General features: G+C 40.0%; 1 protein-coding gene across 10 annotated transcripts in view; it reads right to left on the bottom strand.

Annotated features, from left to right (window-relative positions):
* The window catches only part of TGFBR3 (transforming growth factor beta receptor 3), a 222,653-nt gene that overhangs the window by 25,714 nt on the left and 175,731 nt on the right, over window positions 1–21,208 (bottom strand). For 5 of the 10 annotated variants that reach the window (XM_055084470.1, XM_055084464.1, XM_055084466.1 and 2 more), the window contains 5 exons: window positions 19,884–20,183; window positions 19,291–19,326; window positions 16,891–17,011; window positions 8,073–8,114; window positions 5,586–5,693 (listed from right to left, as the gene is read on the bottom strand). In XM_055084470.1, the coding sequence (XP_054940445.1) occupies window positions 5,586–5,693; window positions 8,073–8,114; window positions 16,891–17,011; window positions 19,291–19,326; window positions 19,884–20,183 (607 nt within the window). The remainder of the gene's footprint in view (window positions 1–5,585; window positions 5,694–8,072; window positions 8,115–16,890; window positions 17,012–19,290; window positions 19,327–19,883; window positions 20,184–21,208) is intronic. The other 5 variants (XM_055084468.1, XM_055084469.1, XM_007101381.4 and 2 more) reach the window with 3 other exon arrangements.

Below are 21,208 nucleotides of genomic sequence, written 5' to 3'. Positions count from 1 at the left end.
GGGAATTCCCTGGTGGTCCACTGGTTAGGATTCTGCGCTTCCACTGCTGGGGGCCAGGGTTCAATCCCTGGTTGGGGAACTAAGATCCCGCAAGCCTCAAGGCACAGCCAAAAATAAAAATAAAGTAAATTTTTTTTTTTTTCTTTTTTTGTGGTATGCGGGCCTCCCTCTGCTGTGGCCTCTCCCGTTGCAGAGCACAGGCTCTGGACGCGCAGGCTCATTGGCCATGGCTCACGGGCCCAGCCGCTCCGCGGCATGGGGGATCCTCCCAGACCGGGGCGCGAACCCGGTTCCCCCGCATCGGCAGGCGGACGCGCAACCACTGCGCCACCAGGGAAGCCCAAAATAAAGTAAATTTAAAAAACAATGTCACACAGCTACACTAGAGACACCAAATTAGATATATTTATAGATGAGACTATGAAATGTTTTAGGAACTCTTCCTGGACATAGACTGAGGTAGCAAGTTACCTGTTTTTATGAATCTGTCATAATCCTAAAGATAAAACTTACTAGGAGAACACAAAAAGATAATATGCCCAAAATCAGTTATGAAAATATGCAATGTTAAAAATTAGCAAATCAAATCTAGTAATCTATTGAAAGGAGATAAATGTTTGTCACAATCTGAATTTTGGAACAAAACATTTCTAATAAATCCTTATTCAAACTTGCTACTCACTTTCTGAAACTTGGAAATCAAATTGATTTAGTTAGCATAGTATTCCTTAGTATTTTAACTCGTGAACCAAATAGATTTGGATAGCAAATGGAATACAACACAAGATAATTCACATGGAATTTCTAGAGTTTAAATAACTAAAGCACTGTAAATGAAAATATATTATCAAGTCTCAATATGTTCTAGCTGCAGCCTTCTTTTCTTATCAGTATTTGACAGAACGGGATATATTTTACAAATAAACTTGAGTTATCCTACCTGCTGCAATATCATTCATTTATACCCTGCATTCATTCATTCATCCATTTATACCCTGTCTACTTGTCACTTGAAGAGTCTTTAAAACAGCTAATGAATCCAATCATTGCCATGCATTTAGTATGAGGATGTAGTGGGAGGTGGGAAGGAGGTTGTTAAAACAATCACAGAATTTCAACTCTCAGGCAATTTGAATATAGAATATGAAAGGTGTTCATTCCCATGATAGCAAGAAAACCTGGACAAGGTAAAAATCATACTTTCCTATGGGACTATCTAGGAGTGGTAGTAGGGAGTTCCCTGGCAGTCCAGTGGTTAGTACTCCACGCTTCCACTGCAGGGGGCACATGTCTGATCCCTGGTCAGGGAACTAAGATCCCACATGCCATGTGGCAAAAAAAAAAAAAAAAGTGGTAGAAGCAGGGAACTGAATTCCTGATAAAAATAAGCCCTTGATAGGTAAACAGATTGCTGCATGACTTTGCATTCTTGGATCCGGTGCATGGTGTGGGTATGGATATGGATGGATGAAGGTGTAGGCCTGACAGATGAAGAGACTTTGCAGAGATAAAAAGAAATTAGTAGAGCCTAAAGATACTTAGGACTTTTTGGATGGATAAGAATCTGGAAAAAACCCAAATGCAAAAGATTTTAAAAATACTATCAACCAACTTTACCTAATTGACATTTATTTAATGGTACTCTCAATCAGCACAATACACTTGCTTTTCAATGACATAGAAAACACTTAGACTACATGTTGGGCTATTAAATAAGATTCAGGTACTGTCAAAGGAATAACATACAGATTATATTCTTTAACACCAAGCTAAATAGAGTTCAATGGTTTTAACTTTAGGTGTATGATTCACCTAGAATTAATACTTGTGTGTGGTATGAAGCATAGATTAAGGTTCATTTTTTTCCTCAAATAAATAGTCAGTTGTTCCAGCACTTCTTTTTATTGTTTTTGTTTTGTTTTGTTTTGTTTTGTGGTATGCGGGCCTCCCTCTGTTGTGGCCTCTCCCGTTGCGGAGCACAGGCTCCGGACGCGCAGGCCCAGCGGCCACGGCCCACGGGCCCAGCCGCTCCGCGGCATGCGGGATCCCCCCAGACTGGGGCGCGAACCCGGCTCCCCTGCATCAGCAGGCAGACGCGCAACCACCGCGCCACCAGGGAAGCCCCCTAATTGATTTTTTTAAAGTCATTTGAAGCTGTATCATATGTGATGCTAACAGGTTTAGAGCCCAAATGACAGTGTCTAAAAACCATTCAGCTTCCAAATCAGCATAATTTATTTTGCTGGAAATCATCACAGGAAGGCCTTTGTGTTTTTGTTTTTAAATCTACTTACAAATCTACTTCTATATTAACAAAACTTAAAAACGCCTCCTTAAGTCTCTGGTTTGGGGGAGAAGGGAACAGTAACAATACACCTTAGAATTTAGCAAGCAGCAATACGTGCCACAGAACCAGGCTTTGCTTTTTCCCGGGTTTGTAAGCATGGCCATGGACAAGAGTCTGGGATTATTAGAGGGAGTTCAGTGGGATCTGTTCCCATAGTGAGTGCCATCTGGTTGCCCTCTTCTGCCTTCACCTGGCTTCCTGGCACTTACTGGCCTGAGATTTGCTTTCGGGGTTTGGGGGTGTAGCTGCTCTATGACCAAGGCCAGTCATGGCTCAGCAGGTACGTGGTAAGCGTCTGTGGGTGACTACCCCGTAGAAATTCTCAGGGCTACAGAGTCTTCTCGGCGTACTTTCAAGTTCATTCCTAATATGTACAGCATAAGCTGCCCAACAGCCCTAGAACCTTACAGCCATGCAGGAGATTGGGGAAAGTTGCAAAAAACTGTGAGTCTGAGATGTGAATGTGTCAGTACTCCTGTGACAAAATTATTAACTCTAAGTTGCTCCTCTGCTAAACGCTGTGCCTTCCAGTGCTTGTATACGCTGTTCATGAAGAAGAACATTCCTAAACTGATTCACAGATGTTCATATATCCTCAGAGCGTTACACTTAAGAGACTTATTTCCTTTCTCTCACGTGAAATATACACTTGACCCTTGAACAATGCGGAGGTTAATCTGCATGTAACTTATAGTCAGCCCTCTGCATCCGCATTTCCTCTGCATCCATGGATTCAACCAACCGTGGACCGTGTTGTGCTGTAGTATTTATTATTGAAAAATATCCACGTGTAAGTGAACCCTCACAGTTCAAACCTGTGCTGTCTAAGGGTAACTGGCTTCACTCAAAGGTTGCTGATGAGGAATCTGTGGACTCAAAGCCTACTATTAAACTCCTAAACTTTTGTTTTGGACTGTGTGACTTTCCCATGCTAGGCACCATAGGGTTCATTCTTCTCCTTCTGCCATAATTTAAAGTAAGTCTGTCAGAGAATGCAGTATTTGAAGGGAAGATCCTGATGAAGATTAAGATATGACTTCTCAAAACGCCCTTCTGTGCTTCTCTCCCCTATAACACAGTCATCGTTTCAGCCTGGCTAGTTGGATGGCCCAAGGTAAGGCTAAAGATCGTGGCATGTGTTGGTTCAATAGAGAATTAATGAAATTCTAAACAGAAAGTCTGTGCCTGTCTCACCTGAATGATCAATCCAGCAGCTTACCTAGCTTCACAGTGTAAACAAGCATCCAAGAACAGACAATACCAACTAGCTACCTAGACAAGAGACTTATTTCCTTTCTCTCACGTGAAATATACACTTGACCCTTGAACAATGCGGAGGTTAATCTGCATGTAACTTATAGTCAGCCCTCTGCATCCGCATTTCCTCTGCATCCATGGATTCAACCAACCGTGGACCGTGTTGTGCTGTAGTATTTATTATTGAAAAATATCCACGTGTAAGTGAACCCTCACAGTTCAAACCTGTGCTGTCTAAGGGTAACTGGCTTCACTCAAAGGTTGCTGATGAGGAATCTGTGGACTCAAAGCCTACTATTAAACTCCTAAACTTTTGTTTTGGACTGTGTGACTTTCCCATGCTAGGCACCATAGGGTTCATTCTTCTCCTTCTGCCATAATTTAAAGTAAGTCTGTCAGAGAATGCAGTATTTGAAGGGAAGATCCTGATGAAGATTAAGATATGACTTCTCAAAACGCCCTTCTGTGCTTCTCTCCCCTATAACACAGTCATCGTTTCAGCCTGGCTAGTTGGATGGCCCAAGGTAAGGCTAAAGATCGTGGCATGTGTTGGTTCAATAGAGAATTAATGAAATTCTAAACAGAAAGTCTGTGCCTGTCTCACCTGAATGATCAATCCAGCAGCTTACCTAGCTTCACAGTGTAAACAAGCATCCAAGAACAGACAATACCAACTAGCTACCTAGACACGCCTCAAAATGCATGTCTTTCCTTTCCATATTTCCAAGGAACCTAAGAAAGAAGCAATAGAAGGGCAGTCCATTTGTTCCTTCCCCTTGCACGACAGACTCTCCGAGCCTGGCCTGCATTCTGTCTTGGAGTCAGAACAGGTTCTCTGTTCAGGCCAGAATGTTTCAACCTTGGGACTGGGGGTAAGGGGCAGGAAGAAAGGCACATGAGAATTTTTAGGGGTGGAAGAGCATAACTTGAAAACAAACTGCTTTGTTTCACCATTTTTATCTGTTTACAATTCATGAAAATATATTTTGAAAATTTAAATAATTTTCAAGCAAGACATGAGAATTCTATGTTTATCAAAGAAGACATGGTATGGATTTAAAAAAGGTCAAGAAATTCTGGTTTATGCCATTGATTAGGGCCTCTGGTGGACAGTGCTTAGCACTTTGGCTTCCTTTTTTACTTCCTGCTCATTTATATGTTTATTCTGAAGTTTTTAGCTTTGGGGGAATGTTTTATGTTTCCAGTTTGTCTGCATTATCTTTCTTTAATTAAACCCTAACCACAAAATAGCTTTATTAGCAGCTAAATTTCAGCAACATCTCAAATGTAATTAACATAAATAGTTTAAACATTCCTTTTCTAAAAGGAATTTAGAGATTTCCTTAAAGCAAATTATATTTTTGCAAAACCCAATTCATGCCAAATACGTAAATGTGAAAATGGTGGGAATATCTGTTTACAATTCATGAAAATATATTTTGAAAATTTAAATAATTTTCAAGCAAGACATGAGAATTCTATGTTTATCAAAGAAGACATGGTATGGATTTAAAAAAGGTCAAGAAATTCTGGTTTATGCCATTGATTAGGGCCTCTGGTGGACAGTGCTTAGCACTTTGGCTTCCTTTTTTACTTCCTGCTCATTTATATGTTTATTCTGAAGTTTTTAGCTTTGGGGGAATGTTTTATGTTTCCAGTTTGTCTGCATTATCTTTCTTTAATTAAACCCTAACCACAAAATAGCTTTATTAGCAGCTAAATTTCAGCAACATCTCAAATGTAATTAACATAAATAGTTTAAACATTCCTTTTCTAAAAGGAATTTAGAGATTTCCTTAAAGCAAATTATATTTTTGCAAAACCCAATTCATGCCAAATACGTAAATGTGAAAATGGTGGGAATGAACTTTCTCTCTCTTTCATTCATTATTTCATCCATTCATCCATGCAATGAAACACTGTCTATAGTGTGCCAGGCACATGGAATGTACACCAACTGATATGCAACAGTCACACTAACCTGTGTGAGAATAGATGTACCATAAGGCCCCTGTCAGCAGTGCTCCAATCACAAATGCTGCAAACGCAATGCCCATCACGGTTAGGGTGTCCAGACCATGGAATATCGCTATAATGAAGAGAAACCAATGCATATTTTGAGTGACTCTGCATCACATGCTGCAATTTTATATTGTTTCACAAGTATTGTCAGAAAGGCTGAGCACCAGCTAATAAAATCTGAGGATAAAGAGCAGATTCCAACAAAATACACTGTATGTGTAACTTGCAAATATTTTCTCAAGAGAAAAATGAAATTTTCAGATTTCCAAGATACCCTCAGTTTGCAATTTATCTTGAGCAACAAACTTACTAAAAAAATCAGATTTGTCAACTCTGTAAAACCTTAGGTCTATGGTTCATTGTCTCAATCTGAGGACCTACTATTTGAATGGTAAAGTGGCTTGAAAAGTCAAAGGTTAAGATGCTTGGGAAAATAAGGTAAACTTCTATCAGAATCTGACTCATGGCTTCTTATTCACTGAACACTGAGACACTACACAAAAAACAAGACACTGCATAAAAAACACACTCCAAACACTTTATAAACATACCTTCATGAACATTTAAAAGTATGAAAGATAACAGGAAGAAAGGTGGTGGAAAGGAGAAAACATACAATAAGGATAAACTATTCCTATGGATTATAAAATTTCCCTGACCTCCTCACATTAAACCCTCCATCTCAACAATTACCTATTGTGTCATTTAACACAACCTACTTTTTAACACTTTTCCAACCATGATCTTTCTATGAGGTGAACGGAAATATTCCTCAGTGGGGAGTGATGTCAATTTTATGGTCAGCAAAACATATAAATAGAACCAACTGTTCCTCCATTTGGCAAAGATTTTTATATTTGAAATTAACTCTAGGCCACAGAAATAGAATATTTCCTTTCATTTAAGAGAACTACCTTCTTTGAATAACTTATAGAAAGTAAAAATCAGTTTCCAAGGAGAGAGGTTTTTGGTGGAATAAAATTTCTAAAGTCTCTCTTGTTTTTTTTTTTACTATAAATTGAAGGTACAGGATCTCCCCATTATTTCAATACTGTTTCTATGCTTCTCTCCAGTCAGAAGTGACTCCAGCTGATATCTATGTAAATTCAACAACTTCAGTGTAGAAGATACAGGTGTAGACAAATGTGACCCTTGAGCAGCCCCAGCACTTGAAAGGGCTCAGGAAAAGTATAATGTGGTAGAGAAGATTCTGAAGGATCCAGATTCCCAAGTCCTGGTCCCTACTCTTCTAGCCATGTGCCCTATGGTGTTCATTTAACTTCTAAAAAATGGGACAGCACTACCTCACCTGCTGAAGGCAGGGGGTAAACAAAAGGAGTTTGCAAAGGGGCTGGGGATCCCCTAGGAGGAGTAAGAGGTGGGAAGAACGCTATGGAGGTTAAGACGAACCAAGCTGCCATCAACCTAATTTAGTCTGTAGGACAGATATTAAAAGATGACTTGTCTTTTCATGCCTACAGATGCAAAAGTGGGGCATGAGTAGAAGTTTTTAAAGAAAGTATTCTAAAATTCTAAAGATGGAGGTGTCATTTATGAGAATCAGACTAGGTGAGTACCAGAGAACGTGTCCATATGCATCTCTTTCTGGGTTCATGATACTGTTCCATGATAGTGTTAAAATAATACACTTAATAGAATGGTTTATAAAGTACTTAGCATAAAGGAACTCTCCAGACTGATTTTTACATGTATGTGATGGGATCAGCCATGGAGACGAACCTGGAAAGTCTTAAAGAGGAAAAAAAGTACAGACTCTCCTCACAAGGCAACATTATCTAGAAGAGCTCTGGGTGCACACCCAGAAAGCCCAGGCTCTTGTCCTGCCTCAGTGACAATTATAACCGTGGGGAAGTCACTTAAATACTTCTGGGTCAGAGTTTTCTTCTGTATAAAGCAATGAAATTGGCCCAGATAATTTCCAACGCATCATTTTGCAGCAGCTGGTCTCCCTCCCTTTTTGTCTTACAAGCCTTCTCAACACCCCTTGGACTAGTGATTGTCTTAATGGTATAGCAGCTAGTTCCTTTATCACTACTTCTCTGAGCAGGTAGATACTGTTGATGATACATAAAGCAAACCCCTCCCATAGCTGTATGTTAATGCTTTCAGATCACAATCGATGTAAGTATGCAGACGATGAACTTCTCTAAAACTAAGAAAGTTACTACATTCGCATTAAGGTGATACACACCAATGGGTTAACAAATTCATATTTTAAAATGGCAAAGGTAGAGAGGAAAAAAGAAAGGAGAATGAAGGAATGACAGGGGAAGGGAAAAAAGAAAGTACGAGAAAAATGGGGTGAGGGAGAATGAGAGCAGAAGTCTTCTTATCAAAACTCAAAGTTTGGCAAATGTTCCATAACCAACTCATTCTTATAAAAGCCCAGGAGGCTTTATTTCGAAATAGTTGCATAAAGACTTACGTGGAGAAACTGGAATCGGTTTCTTAATGCTTGGACCTGTTTCTGAAACAAAAACATAAATCACGATGCGTTCTACAGAGAAATCAAGTTCTAAGTGAAAGGTCATCGAAATCTCGGCAGAGGCTGACACTTTTCTATTTGTTAATAAATACTTCCTTTGTAAAAGCTCTGTCAATTATCCTCTTTAGATATCAAGACTATAACATGGATTACTCAGAAATTTTAAACACTGTACTTTGTTAATGATCAATTGTACAGTTTCTCCAATTTGAAGAAAAATTGAAGGCAAACACCTTCAGGGAATCTGAGTCTGATAATTCGTGTGTGTGTGTGCGTGTGTGTGTGTATACCTTTCTGTTTATTTAAAAAAGGATTCAATATCTTTAAATCCTGTGTTTCTCCAGTGTATTCAATACTATTCGACTTTCAAAAAGGTCTTTTAATGTACACAAGTGTTGTAAAGGCATCTTCATTCTTCCATCCTAATACTATCAATCATCCTATACTTCAGCTCCTCATCACGCATCTGCATTATTACAGAGCTTTTCTAACTGGTCTCCTTGTCACCACTACTGCTCCCACCCCAAATGTTTCTCCCCCCATATGTGCCCCCAGAGTGACTTTTCCAGAGCTCAGAGCTGATTATGCTATTGCCCTGATTAAAACACTCAATGACTTCCCTTCGTTTATGGGGAAAAAAATCCGAACTCTCTAGCACGGCACAGAGAGGTCTGCCTCCCTGTACCCACCTCTCTCCTGCCTCCTTTCCTAATGGGCTCCTCACCCGTGCTGGGCTCCTCGTAGTTAAGTTCCCCTAATTCTCCATGTGGCTCCGTGTCATCACAAGTTGCAAGCCATCCCCTCAAGTACCCCCCTCTCCCAGACCTGCTTTGATGGCATTTTCACAGGGAGGCCTTCTCTGATTCTCTCATAGCCCATGCCCACCCCAGCAGGGCAAGTCTCTCCCACCTTTGCTCATTCCTTCCCTCTTCTGTTATAAATGTGCCACATCACATCGGAATTCTCTCAATTTTTTTTAACCCCCAGGGCAGAGTCTAGATCTTATTCATCTGTATATCCTCCGGGCTCAGCCTGGCATAGAATGGCCTTACCAGAAATGCTTGGTGGAGGATGGTTAGACTGTTGATGCACTTTTTGAAAATAAAGGCACTAGATGAAATTTGGAATAAGACTATAAGAAAATGCTTACATGCTTTGACATTTCTATACAATGCCTTCGCGTTCAGAAAGTGCTAGACAGCCTAATCTCATTTGAGGTTTCAACCTGCCCCGTAAGGGAGGCAGAAAAAGAATTCTTATCACTATTTTACCAATGAGCAGCCTGAGACTGTTATCATGTGACCAGCCCAAGGTCAGAGCTGGAAAGCATCAGGGTAGGGGCTGACCAAGGATTCCAGATTCTGCCCCGTAAGCTAAATGACTGGTGAGTGTTGCTCTGTCCTTAGCTGGGGAAGCACTGATTAAGAAGGTACTTGTGCATAGCGACATGCTATTCTCAACAGTGAGAATATCATAGACCAGGGGATAGCAAATAACAGCCAACCACTCTTTTTGTTTAAGTGAACTAAAGATGAATTTTATACTTTTAAGTCATTGAAAAAAATGAAAATAATATTTTATGACGTGAAAATTATATGAAAGTCAAATCTGTTCCATAAATAAAGTTTTATTTGAACATAACGAGGCTCATTCATTTATATATTGTCCACCACTGCTTTCACTCTGCAACAGCAGTTAAAGAGTCGAGGCAGGGACTCCATAAGCCACAACATGAAAATATTCACCATTTGGCCCTTTCCAGAAAAAATGTGTTAAGTCCTCACACAGACTCTGCCCCTGTTCTTGAGAGTTTAAAAGTGGTATGTTTAGTACCTCTCTTCATCTCCATTTTCATTCAATAAAGGAAGACACACCTTGTGTTGGAATCCATAGGGAAGCAAAAAAAAAAAAAAAAACGTGAAAAATTGACCAAAACAAGCAGCATTTGAGTTGATGTTTATAAAAATAAAAAAAGCCAGATAAGATTGTAAATTCTCGGGATTAACCATTTTAGCTGGTTGATCACATTCTTGCAGCATGTGGTATCACGGTCCAGCTCTAAGGGAAGTAATGCTATGGGATGAATCAAAGCCACTACAACTGAATGGTGCCCCCTGGAGTTGTGCAGCATAGTGGCCCTGGGATCAGGATATATGCGAAAGTTATACTTAAATAAAATTACTAAGAAAATTAAAATAATTGTGTGTTTTTAAGAAAATCTATTTCAGTGTGCAGAACACACACCAACTACACAATGCACATAAGAGACTGTCTCCTGGGAGTTTGGCTCCACCAGCCTTATTGGCAGCAATAAAGTAACAACAGCGACGCCTTACATTTGTCCATTTGTATAGTGTTCTACAATTGACAAAAAACCCTCACTTACATTTTCTCATTTTAAACTCTCAAGAGTCCTATGAAGTAGGGGTATCTAACCACAAAATTCTTCACGAAGTAGTGGTTTGATACGCTGAACTAAGTCCAAAGGCATTTAAAGGTCTCTATAGCGTTCATCATGCGAGAAATATACACACTTCTGGGAAGAGTTCCATTCAATCAACCACCCATAGTTAAACTCTGTCACTCAAAATCCCCAAGAGGTTTCAAATAATGCTTCTCCCCTAAGAAGACCTCAGATGTGAGAATGTAGGTTTTATAGTAAGGCCTGTGTGATAGATGACATTGTTTTAAAATTCTTAATGGATTTACGTTATGACCTAATCCTCTTACCCCACCCCAAATAGGGGCCTCCTCATAGAGCTAAGCAGAAACAGTTGTTGCATTTCCCCAGAGGCGAAGTTCCTCCATGCTTTCTGTGCATAAACAATAATAAGCACAAGCTGCAGATACAAGGTTAAAGGATGTTATCCTCTAACATTTTTGTTCCAAAATTCCCAATAACCCCTGAGTATAACTAAAATAGATTGATCTCCACCGGAACCCTATGATCGAGTTGGCATGCTGAAAGGAAAAGAGTGGACAGAACAATATTTACTTTTGGTTTAAGGGTACGATTGAAAGAAAGGAATCCTAGCTATTACTGTAAAGAGAATTTTAACAGTAAAGATTTCTTTACAGACAGAACAAACTATAATCAGCATTCTGAATTAAATCTTTTCATATACTCTGAGCAAACTTTGGTCTGCCCCAGAACCAAAATTTCCCTACTCAGACTGTTAGGCATGGTTTTCATAAAAGGGATATTTCTGGGGTTATGCATGAGTAACTGACCACTGCTTCTGGCTTCAGGCTTTCAATTCAGTTCTCCTAAACATGGCACAGGACCAGGCAGGCCCACAGGGAAATGAGGTGTCTAACAGGCACCCACATCTATTAGTATTTGGCACAGAAGGAAGGATGGGGAGACAAAGAAGCTTGTGCAGGCCATTGAAGATATACTTTTTACTAACTTTATTGCACTCTTAACAAATTAATTAATCTCTTCTCTGGGTTCTTTCAATATCATTGCAATTGCCTATTCACTTATCTGCATCCTTCTACTAGATCAGTGGTTCTCAACTGGGGGTGATTTTTGCCTACTTGGCTCCTCAGGGGACATCTGGAAATGTCTAGACACATTTTGGGTTGCCACAACTGCTGGTAGAAGGGTTTGCTAAGGACATCTAGTAGGTAGAGGCCAGGGATGCTCCTCAACATCCTACAATTCACAGGATAACGCCCACAGCAAAGAGTGATCCAGCCCAAAACATCAGGAGTGCATTAGATTGTAAAGCCTCATTCAAAGATAGGAAAATTTGTTTACTATATGCCAAGCATGTAGTAGGTCCTCAATAAACATTTCTGTTATAAATAACCATAAATATCATATATATCTTATTATTGCATACATACCCTAGCAACTCAACTTCCATGCTGTTTTCAGAGTAGTCTTCCTAAACAATCTGACCATCGGTTCTCTACTTGAGATCTTTGATGGGTCTCAACTTTTAAAGATGCATACTGGAATATTTGTGAATAAAATGAAATGTCTGGGTTTCCTTCGAAACAATCCAGGGACAGGAAGTGATAAAACAAAATTGGCTATGAATTGGTAATTGTTGAAACCAATTGAAGGGTTTATGAGAGTTCATTCTACTATTACCTCTGTTTCTGTTTATATTTGAACTTCTCTAAAGTAAAAAGTTTTCAAAATGTGAAGCACATTGAATGAAAAAACACCTTATGATATCTCTTCCTTACTGGATAGAGACTGAATGTCTTGGTCTGTTAATTAAACTTCATACCGTCTTTCTACTCAGCTTCCCCTCATCTCTACCTCAGCCTGAGGACAAAACCTGGCTGGTGCTTTAGACTATTTTTGTTCTGGAAAAATCAAATGTGTTCCAAAAAGTAACGCCTCTCTTGGATTAATTTCCAACTGACGTTCACAACTTTCCCTTCCACTCCCCTCTAATCCCCCGCAAAAACCCTAGTTTGGCTGAGATGTTAAGAGGAAGGAAAGGAAATTAACATTTACTGAGTGCCCACGATATGCCAGGTACTGTCCTGAGCACATTTTAATCTTTAAAAAGTTATGTGTAAAATACATAGCTAGGGGGAAGCAGCCGCACAGCACAGGGAGATCAACTCAGTGCTTTGTGACCACCTAGAGGGGTGGGAGGGAGGGAGACGCAAGAGGGAAGAGATATGGGGACATATGTATATGTATAACTGATTCACTTTGTTATAAAGCAGAAACTAACACACCATTGTAAAGCAATTATCCTCCAATAAAGATGTTTTTTAAAAAAAGTTATGTGGTAGAAATATGGAGAAAATTCAGTATTTTAAACACTTAACTTGCTAAGAATTATATATTGTATATAAATCATGGCAAATTTGGGGATGTTCTTTTGTGCCCCCCATTTTTTTTAATATATGCCCTAAATTTCAGATGATTACTTTTCCCTTTCACCATTAAAAAATAAAATCATCGCTGACGCGGTGTAATCATTTTTATTATGTAAGCCCAAGTGTTCTCAAATGCTGTAAAAAGTGGTCACAGCATCCAAAGCAAAGAGCACTAACCTGCCTATACTTCAAAATATTTCAGAAAATATGGTAGGATGGCACCACCTCAACTATTTTAATTGTTTTGCCATAAACCATAATCTGCATAAACTATTCACGTTTCCTGGGCTTTTTTGTGAGTTACAATTCAAAGTCACGGAACTTGTCCTAAACTTTAATAGTCTCTTAAACAGTTTACATGTTTCCCAACATCTTAACCCTTTGGGGGAACAGACTTTTTTCCTTAAATTCTTTTTTTTTTGAAAATGAAAAGATTCTATTTATTTGTATACGGTTATATGAGCATAGAGAAAGGGACGGAAAGATATACACAGGATACAAAAACTGTTAACTTTCATTAACCAGGTGTGGGTTAAGGACTAGTTATTACCTAGTTTATTATACATTTAATATTGCATCAACTGTTAGAATGAATAGGTATTAATTTTATAATTAAAAATCAATAAAAATTAAAATGAAAACTTAAGTAATAAAATATATTGCTGGAAAACAGAAATTTTCTCAAATTATTGCATTTCTCCTCTTCCTTTAAACGCATTTCTTTTTTTAAAAATTTTTATTGAAGTATAGTTGCTTTACAATATTGTGCTAGTTTATACTGTACAGCAAAGTGAATCAGCTATACGTATACATATATCCCCTCTTTTTTGGATTTCCTTCTCATTTAGGTCACCACAGAGCACTGGGTAGAGTTCTCTGTGCTATACAGTAGGTTCTCATTAGTTATCCATTTTACACATAGTATCAACAGTGTAAATTCTTCAACTTCTTTTCTTTTTTTTTCTTTTTTTTTTGCGGTACGCAGGCCTCTCACTGCTGTGGCCTCTCCCATTGCGGAGCACAGGCTCCGGACGCGCAGGCTCAGCGGCCATGGCTCACGGGCCCATGCTCCGCGGCATGTGGGATCCTCCCAGACCGGGGCATGAACCTGTATCCCCTGCATCGGCAGGCGGACTTTCAACCACCGCGCCACCAGGGAAGCCCTTCAACTTCTTTTCATTTCATAATTATTAGAGTACTTGGGTGCTAACTTGCATACCAGTGTGATGCGGCATGAACAGGGGAAGGGGCCAGGAAGAGGGGTATGAAGAGATAGATGCCTATGTTGCTTGCAGTTTTTATTAAAAACTAGAATCAACCTCCCCCTAGGACAAGGCATAGGGTTTAAGATCACAGGCTCTGGAATCAAAGTTCTTTGATTTGAATCCCAGACCCACCATTTACTTATATGCCTTGGCCATCCTTGCTCTATACTATACTTGCCTCACAGAGGGGCTATGTGGATCATATACTATTATCCACATAAAGCGTTTAGCACAGAACCTTGTACTAAGTAAATGCTCAGTAAATGTTAGATCATCATTATCATCACCTCCATCTCTATCATTGCCACTACCGTCATCATCTATTATTGAGAATTTAAGAAGCAAAAGAATTCTAATCCCATGTTGGTTCCCAAGGGACTGAGAGATCAAAGGTAGCAAAGATGTGCTGCAAGGTTCAGGAAAGTTCCATTAAAAACAGTGGCCCAGAGGAGGGACCCAGAATTATTTATTTAGTCTTGATGGCCTAGTCTCCCTGTCCACAGAAGGAAGAAACACCACCTGAAATGTGTCCATGCTACTGGCAGTGGTAGCCACAGAGCAGCCCTGTGGCTGGCTGTGAAGTTGAAAACCTCTATCTGCTGCCCCAGAAAACCCAAGTGTTGAGAAATAAGATGGACCAAATGGCCAGGGAGAGCTAGAACTTTGGCCCACTCTCCAAAGAGCGCCCGTACAGTAAAAAGACAGTAAACCGTCCCATTGGTTGGGAAATTTTTACCCCCAAAGTTATTCCCAACAAGAGATCTGCCCACTTCCAGAGATACTATAGTATATTATCTTCCTACAGTAACACATTAGGTTGTCTGGCAGGAAAAACATTCATGATCCTGTTATTTTTCAAAGAGACCAATGTTATCAGGCAAATGGCCACACTCCTCTTATAAATGATTATTCCAGTTCACTGAGAGGTAGAAAGAAAGCACAGACCCCAATGGCCTGCGTTGAGGAGAAATGCTTCTAGAGTCAAAGGAAAATACACATAAAAGGTGAGAGGAGTCACTCATAAAGCTAAAAATTGCCAGAAAACCTACCCCATTCAGTGTAAAGTCAGAAAGAGCATTTGCATACAGCCTCTGGGAATCCAGCCTACAGTCTAACCTTCTCAATTTGTTTAACAAACCGAAGCAATAAACTTTCTTCACCGCATGCTTCTCCACTAAAATCTACTCTCAATTAGCAAATCTCATGAAATTGCTTTAATATTTGGTAAAACTTTACTCTTGAACTTTTATGTAAAGAAAACATTGACCTTTCAGGATAATTACAAAGTTTAAATAAAAGGAATTACTTAGAAGAATACCACCAGACTTAAAAAAATGGATGAATGAATTACTGGAAGTTATACGGCTGCAATATTGATGCCTAATTATTGTCTGGCACAGGAAAAAGCAAGCTGCTGCCTTCAATTACCAGCAGAATGAGCTCTCTCAAAATAGGTAAGAGTAACAGATGGAATACGAGGTAGCTGTTGCTGTTGTTAAACCACTTTCACAGCACAAAACAGAGCCAGCTGTCGCCCAATTGTCACATATACTTTGCAACACAGTTAATTTATTCTTATTTCTTTCCCTTGGACCCAATAAACAAGGAACTATTTGGGCAATCCACTTAGAAAGACTGAGGCTGTTATAGCTGTTTCAAACGGTTGAAAACCAACTAATAACCTAACAACATAAAACAGACAACAACAACAAAAACATTGATGAGGAACCAATAAACATCTCATATGTACATTTCACACCAACTTTAGGAGGGCTGGGAAATGAATGAAAAATGGTTTTGCTTCTTCAAACAGTACAGCTGACTGTTACAGCTGAAAGGTCCTCTGGGGGTCATCTGGTCGAAACCCCTCTTTTTCCAGATAAAGGAAATGAAACCCCAGGACCTAAGGGGAGAGCTCCAAAGTGCCACAGCCAGCTAGCAGGGAAAGCCAAGAGCTGTGCCTAAGATTCTAAAAACTAAATTATAGAAATGCACTTGAACAGTTCTCAGCCTTCTTTCGGTTGTAACACCTAAGATGGATGGTGTTCACATAGATAGCGCCCTCCCCAAAGGCATCTGCGGTCCTGAAAAAGTACCCTAATAGCTTGCAGCCAGCACAACCTTTACCAGTAGGTCATGGAAGAATGGGCTACGGACTACATGCAATTCCAGCAGGAACTCTAACCCTCTCCTATGCTTCCTCAAGGAAGCATATTTGCACGCAAGGGAGAGTGACATCGTGATATGATGGAGGCAACCTAGACTTCGATCTAATATTTAAAGAGGAAATCACTGGGACTTCCCTGGCAGTACAGTGGTTAAGACTCCACACTTCCACTGCAGGGGGTACGGGTTCGATCCCTGGTTGGGTAACTAAGATCCCATATGCCGTGCAGCACAGCCAAAAAGGGGAAAATAAATAAATAAATAAGGAAATCATTTGCAAATGTATCACTAACCACATGCCAGCAGGAGAACCAACTAAATAAAATACTCCTTGGGCAAAGAATTCTATTCTAAAGTTACTAATTGGCTATTAATTTATCTTTTGAATACAAGTGGACTTTGATTTACAGTATTGCAGCGTCTTTATGAGCAGCCCTCAGGCCCCTCTTCTCTGACTGAGCCTCCTTGAAACGCACCTTTAAATTGTACTTCATGGTGGATCACAGCGAGGGGCTTGGTGAATGTCTTCTTATTCTGCATCATGGCCCAGATCATCGAGGCATCCAGCGAGGTGCAGGCTTCATCAGGAAGCACACACTGCAGAGAGGCAGAGCAAAGCAGAGTCGGGAGGTCACTCCAAAGGGCCTGCACAGCTGACCTGTGGCCCCTTATCAGACAGCTCACAGCTGTTTACCCCAGAAAAACAGGACATTGGGATGGTTTCAAAGAACCACAAATAATCTGGGAGATGTGAGAGCAGGCCCAGTGTATTCTCAGCTGCACTTGAAGATGCAAACATGGCTGGACGGCTTCCCACAAAACAACTGGAGCTTTTAGTGTTATTTAGTCTGAAAAATAAAAAAACTACATGACGAATGTTGGCCCTTCACCAAGCTGGCTTCACATAAATGGTTCATGTTTGTGATTTGTGATTGTGGGAAACTTCATGTATTGCATTATGAGGGTGACAGATTTTACATTTGTTGTCCAAAAAGATAATCATGTTGCCGAGTACATTTGATTTTTTAACTCTGGTATAGGCTCATGCAAAATGAAGCTTTCCAGGGTCATCTGCTTTTAATGTTCCAAAATGAAGTCCTGGGGAGTTGTGCCCAGGTGTGGAGGCCATGAGATCAGCTGTTTCTAGCTATTTTAAGGCTCCAAACTTAGAACCAGCATGCCCAAGCCTAGTGTATCTGTTTCCATTACCTTTTTCTTTAAAATAACTTTGGTTCCTTATCTATGCCCATCAGTGGGTAAAATGCTAATGTCAACGACATCCTTTCCCTTTTGTTGGAAGAGGAAACATATCAATTATTTTAGAAGTCTATATACAGCAAGGTACCCAGAAAAGTTAATTAGCTTCCAGTTCTTCCAATCACAAAAGAGCAAAGACTTGTAGTTTTATTGTCATTGCTGCTCTAGGCAACATGAAAGTCAGATACATGTTATAAGAAGACAATTCCCCCGCCCAACCCCCTCAAACAAACAAACAAGAAAAGCCTTTACAACAGCCCTCTTGTAAAGGAAAACAATGGATTTTCTGTGGAGAGGAATCATTACTGAAAAGATTTGCATTTTAGAAAAAGCCTTCTTACTTTCCTACTAGTTCTTTGGTTAAGCAAGAGTCTATGATTCTACAACGAACTCACTGCAAGACCCTGGGCAAGACACTGAACTCTCTGGCCTCAATTTCATCAGCAATAGGCAGGGTTGGACTCAACGATCTTTGAGAACTCTTCCTATAAGATTCTTTGGCTCTGTCTATTGTCATAGAAAGCACTCACAGGAATGTGGAAATATTAACCACAGGCAGCAAACAGAGGGACAGTGGTAACAGCTCTATAAATGGCCCTCTGTCATCATATCTACGGTCTCATTTGCACCTCTACCCAGGAGGGAAGCCGGTACTATTACTTCAATGGTACAGATGAGGACATGCAAGTTCTGAGAGGTCAGGGACTTGCTAATGTCCTGTTGGTAAGCAGCAGGCCTTCCTTCTCGGTCCTCCATGCTCTTTCCACTCTATCTTGCCTTGGATATAAATAGCAACTTTAGGTTTAGGGTCACATCCCATGTCATCCCCTGTGACTTAGAACTCTCCTTTGAATGTTCTGGAAGGAAATATTAGGACTAATTTTCACAGAAACACACTATGAAGCTGGGCTGCCACAGGCCAGGCTCACTGAAAGGTAACAGCCACAGCCATTAGTAAAGACCCCTGGTAACTGCCAGGCCTCCCCTCCTAGATCCCTAACTCCTAAAAGTTACCCTCTGGGTCCCAGCCATGCATGAAGCTCCGCATGTTTTTCTACCATGGTCCACTACACCCCAACCTTGATGGTCACTGGAAAGTGAAGGCCCACACAGCTAAGGCACCAATGTTTCCAAAGGCAACCTAAAGAACACAGCCTAAATCACCTTATATATATATGTACTCCCTGAGGACTATGAAATCAGATTTGCTATATTTTCAAATGTATTATAAAATTTCCTATGGTCTTATGGAGAAATGGATGCCCCGGGGAATATAACAGTGCAAAGGATTCATATCAATGGTAATCCATCCAATAATAATAATTTTTCCTTCTCCCTCTACATCCATCTCTTACAACCTATGTATCAGGTGAGAAAATTCCATCCATACAATACATTATTAATGATATGACTCAATTATTAGACTTTCAGACATTAATTGAAATGTGATTATAAAAGGAATAGAAGTCAGCTTACACTGTGTGAGATATCTAAAAAATAAATGCACATATGAAATTATACATAATTATGGCAGATCACAGAAACAAAACTAAGCAGAAGATACCCTTTGTGCACAAGGCCAAAATGATGAGGTAATTACCCTTGCTGATTCCCCCTACCTTGGCCACGCCAGCAAGGTCAAAGGGTTCTGATTTCTGTTGTGGCAATAGAATGTACTGGTTCAATGTGGGGAGTGACATGAGGCGAACATGATGAACCGACGAGAAACCAAGAAAAATTAAAATATTTGTTAGTTTCCCTTAGAAGTCCTCATGAGACAAGTCAACCTTATAACTCACACAGAGAAGGTCAAAAAACAACTGCAATACAAATCTCAGTGGGACCTGGAAAAATTAATCCGCACACTGAACTTGTCCTTCGGCTCTCTGTACTCCTGGCACTGGATACTATCTGAATAGCAAAGATAAAGCCAGACCTCTCCTTCAGTGGAAAACAGTCTTGATTTATCATTCGTAAGACACTACTGAGTAGCACGCATGGAAAAAAAAAAAAATCATACTGTCAGGATTTATTCTCTAAGACTCCATAAAACTCACAGTTCCCTGCTAACATGAACTTTATGGCTTCAACTGGGCAGTTCCCTAACCCAAAACCTCAACCTGCTGTAACTTGTGATTAAACTTCTCTGGTAGGTCACTGCCTCACCTAAAAATGTCAAAATAACAGTACAAATGGATGAAGGCCCACTAACCTTAGGTAACTTCTGGGGGTCCTTTTCCTTTTTGGTACACAGTGTGAGCTCACACTGTAGAAAGAGCAGGGAGGTGTTGAAGATGGGCTTAAAAACAAAGCTGAATCGTTTCTTATCTATCTCGGCTTGCGGGATAGGAAAGTGCACTCTCTTGGGATTGTAGAATTTCACAGATTCATCTTTAGGACAAATGTTTTCAATGATAGTATAATCAGACATCCTATCAGGGTTCGAATATGGAGAGATAAAGCATGTTTGGATGGCAAATCCCAGTTCTTGGTCAGCCTTGGTAACGGACACCTACAACAGAACAGAAAGATCAATTCAGAAACAAGTTAGCATGTCACTTTCACTCTAGGCACAAGGGTAACATACCAAAGCGGCCCTTCTGATGAGAGACATTGCTTTACTTTCCTAACATATCCATATAGTTTTCCTTCTAATTACAAAAGTAACACACTAATTGAAGAAACAGATGTTCTCCTTTAAACTTGGTATAGATGATACAGTGAATTATTTAGTTCAAGTCCCACCCTGGAAGAGTCTATAATACAAGATAAATAAGTCTCTTCAACCTCCCATAAGTCCTCTGGGAAATAAAAACAAAAGTACATCATGCACCTAAGTGGATTTTCCCAAATAAACAAAACACCAGTAGGCAAAGCCCCTAATGTCATTAACAGTGTATCACCTGTTAAAGCAAGCTCTTTTAAAAAATTACTCAAAAAATAAAGGACAGAGGTAGAATCTATTTAAACTACGCACGGAAGACCAAACTTCTAAACTGCAGCAAGTCACTGTGCCTAAAACATTGCAGTAAAGCTATAGATTCGCCTGAAGTCCTGCTTCATGGTGAGCAGGCAGAGCTGACCTCTGGGGCTGGATGTTGGGGAGAGTGCAATCTGGTGGTGATCACCGGCCTGGCGAAGTGTCCCAGCTTCTCAGAGGTCCAAACCAGACCTTGCCAAGTACTCTCCCTTTACTCTTTAAGCCCAAGGGTGTTTTAAGGGAAATCTAATCTGGAAATGTTTCCGACTCATTTACACTTCCCTCTTACAAAACATTTGTATGGGCTATGTCCAAACCTTGTTAAGGTTCTTTTCTTTAGAAACAGGAAGTTGTATTTGGCCAAGAGTAAACAGAATTCAATTCTCATCTCAACTACCAATTCAAATCTCAACTATCCTGAACTCAGCTAAAATCCTCAAACCAGACTGGATCCTCCATTTGGTGACACACGGATCACTGTGTGAACTGCCTCTCCCCTCTATTGCCTCATTCCTTGACTAAACTCAGGATCAAAATAAACTTAAACACTTTAGAAA

The sequence above is a fragment of the Physeter macrocephalus genome, chromosome 4, assembly GCF_002837175.3.
Source record: "Physeter macrocephalus isolate SW-GA chromosome 4, ASM283717v5, whole genome shotgun sequence".
NCBI lineage: Eukaryota > Metazoa > Chordata > Mammalia > Artiodactyla > Physeteridae > Physeter > Physeter macrocephalus.
This window is presented reverse-complemented; position numbering and strand designations above follow the sequence as displayed.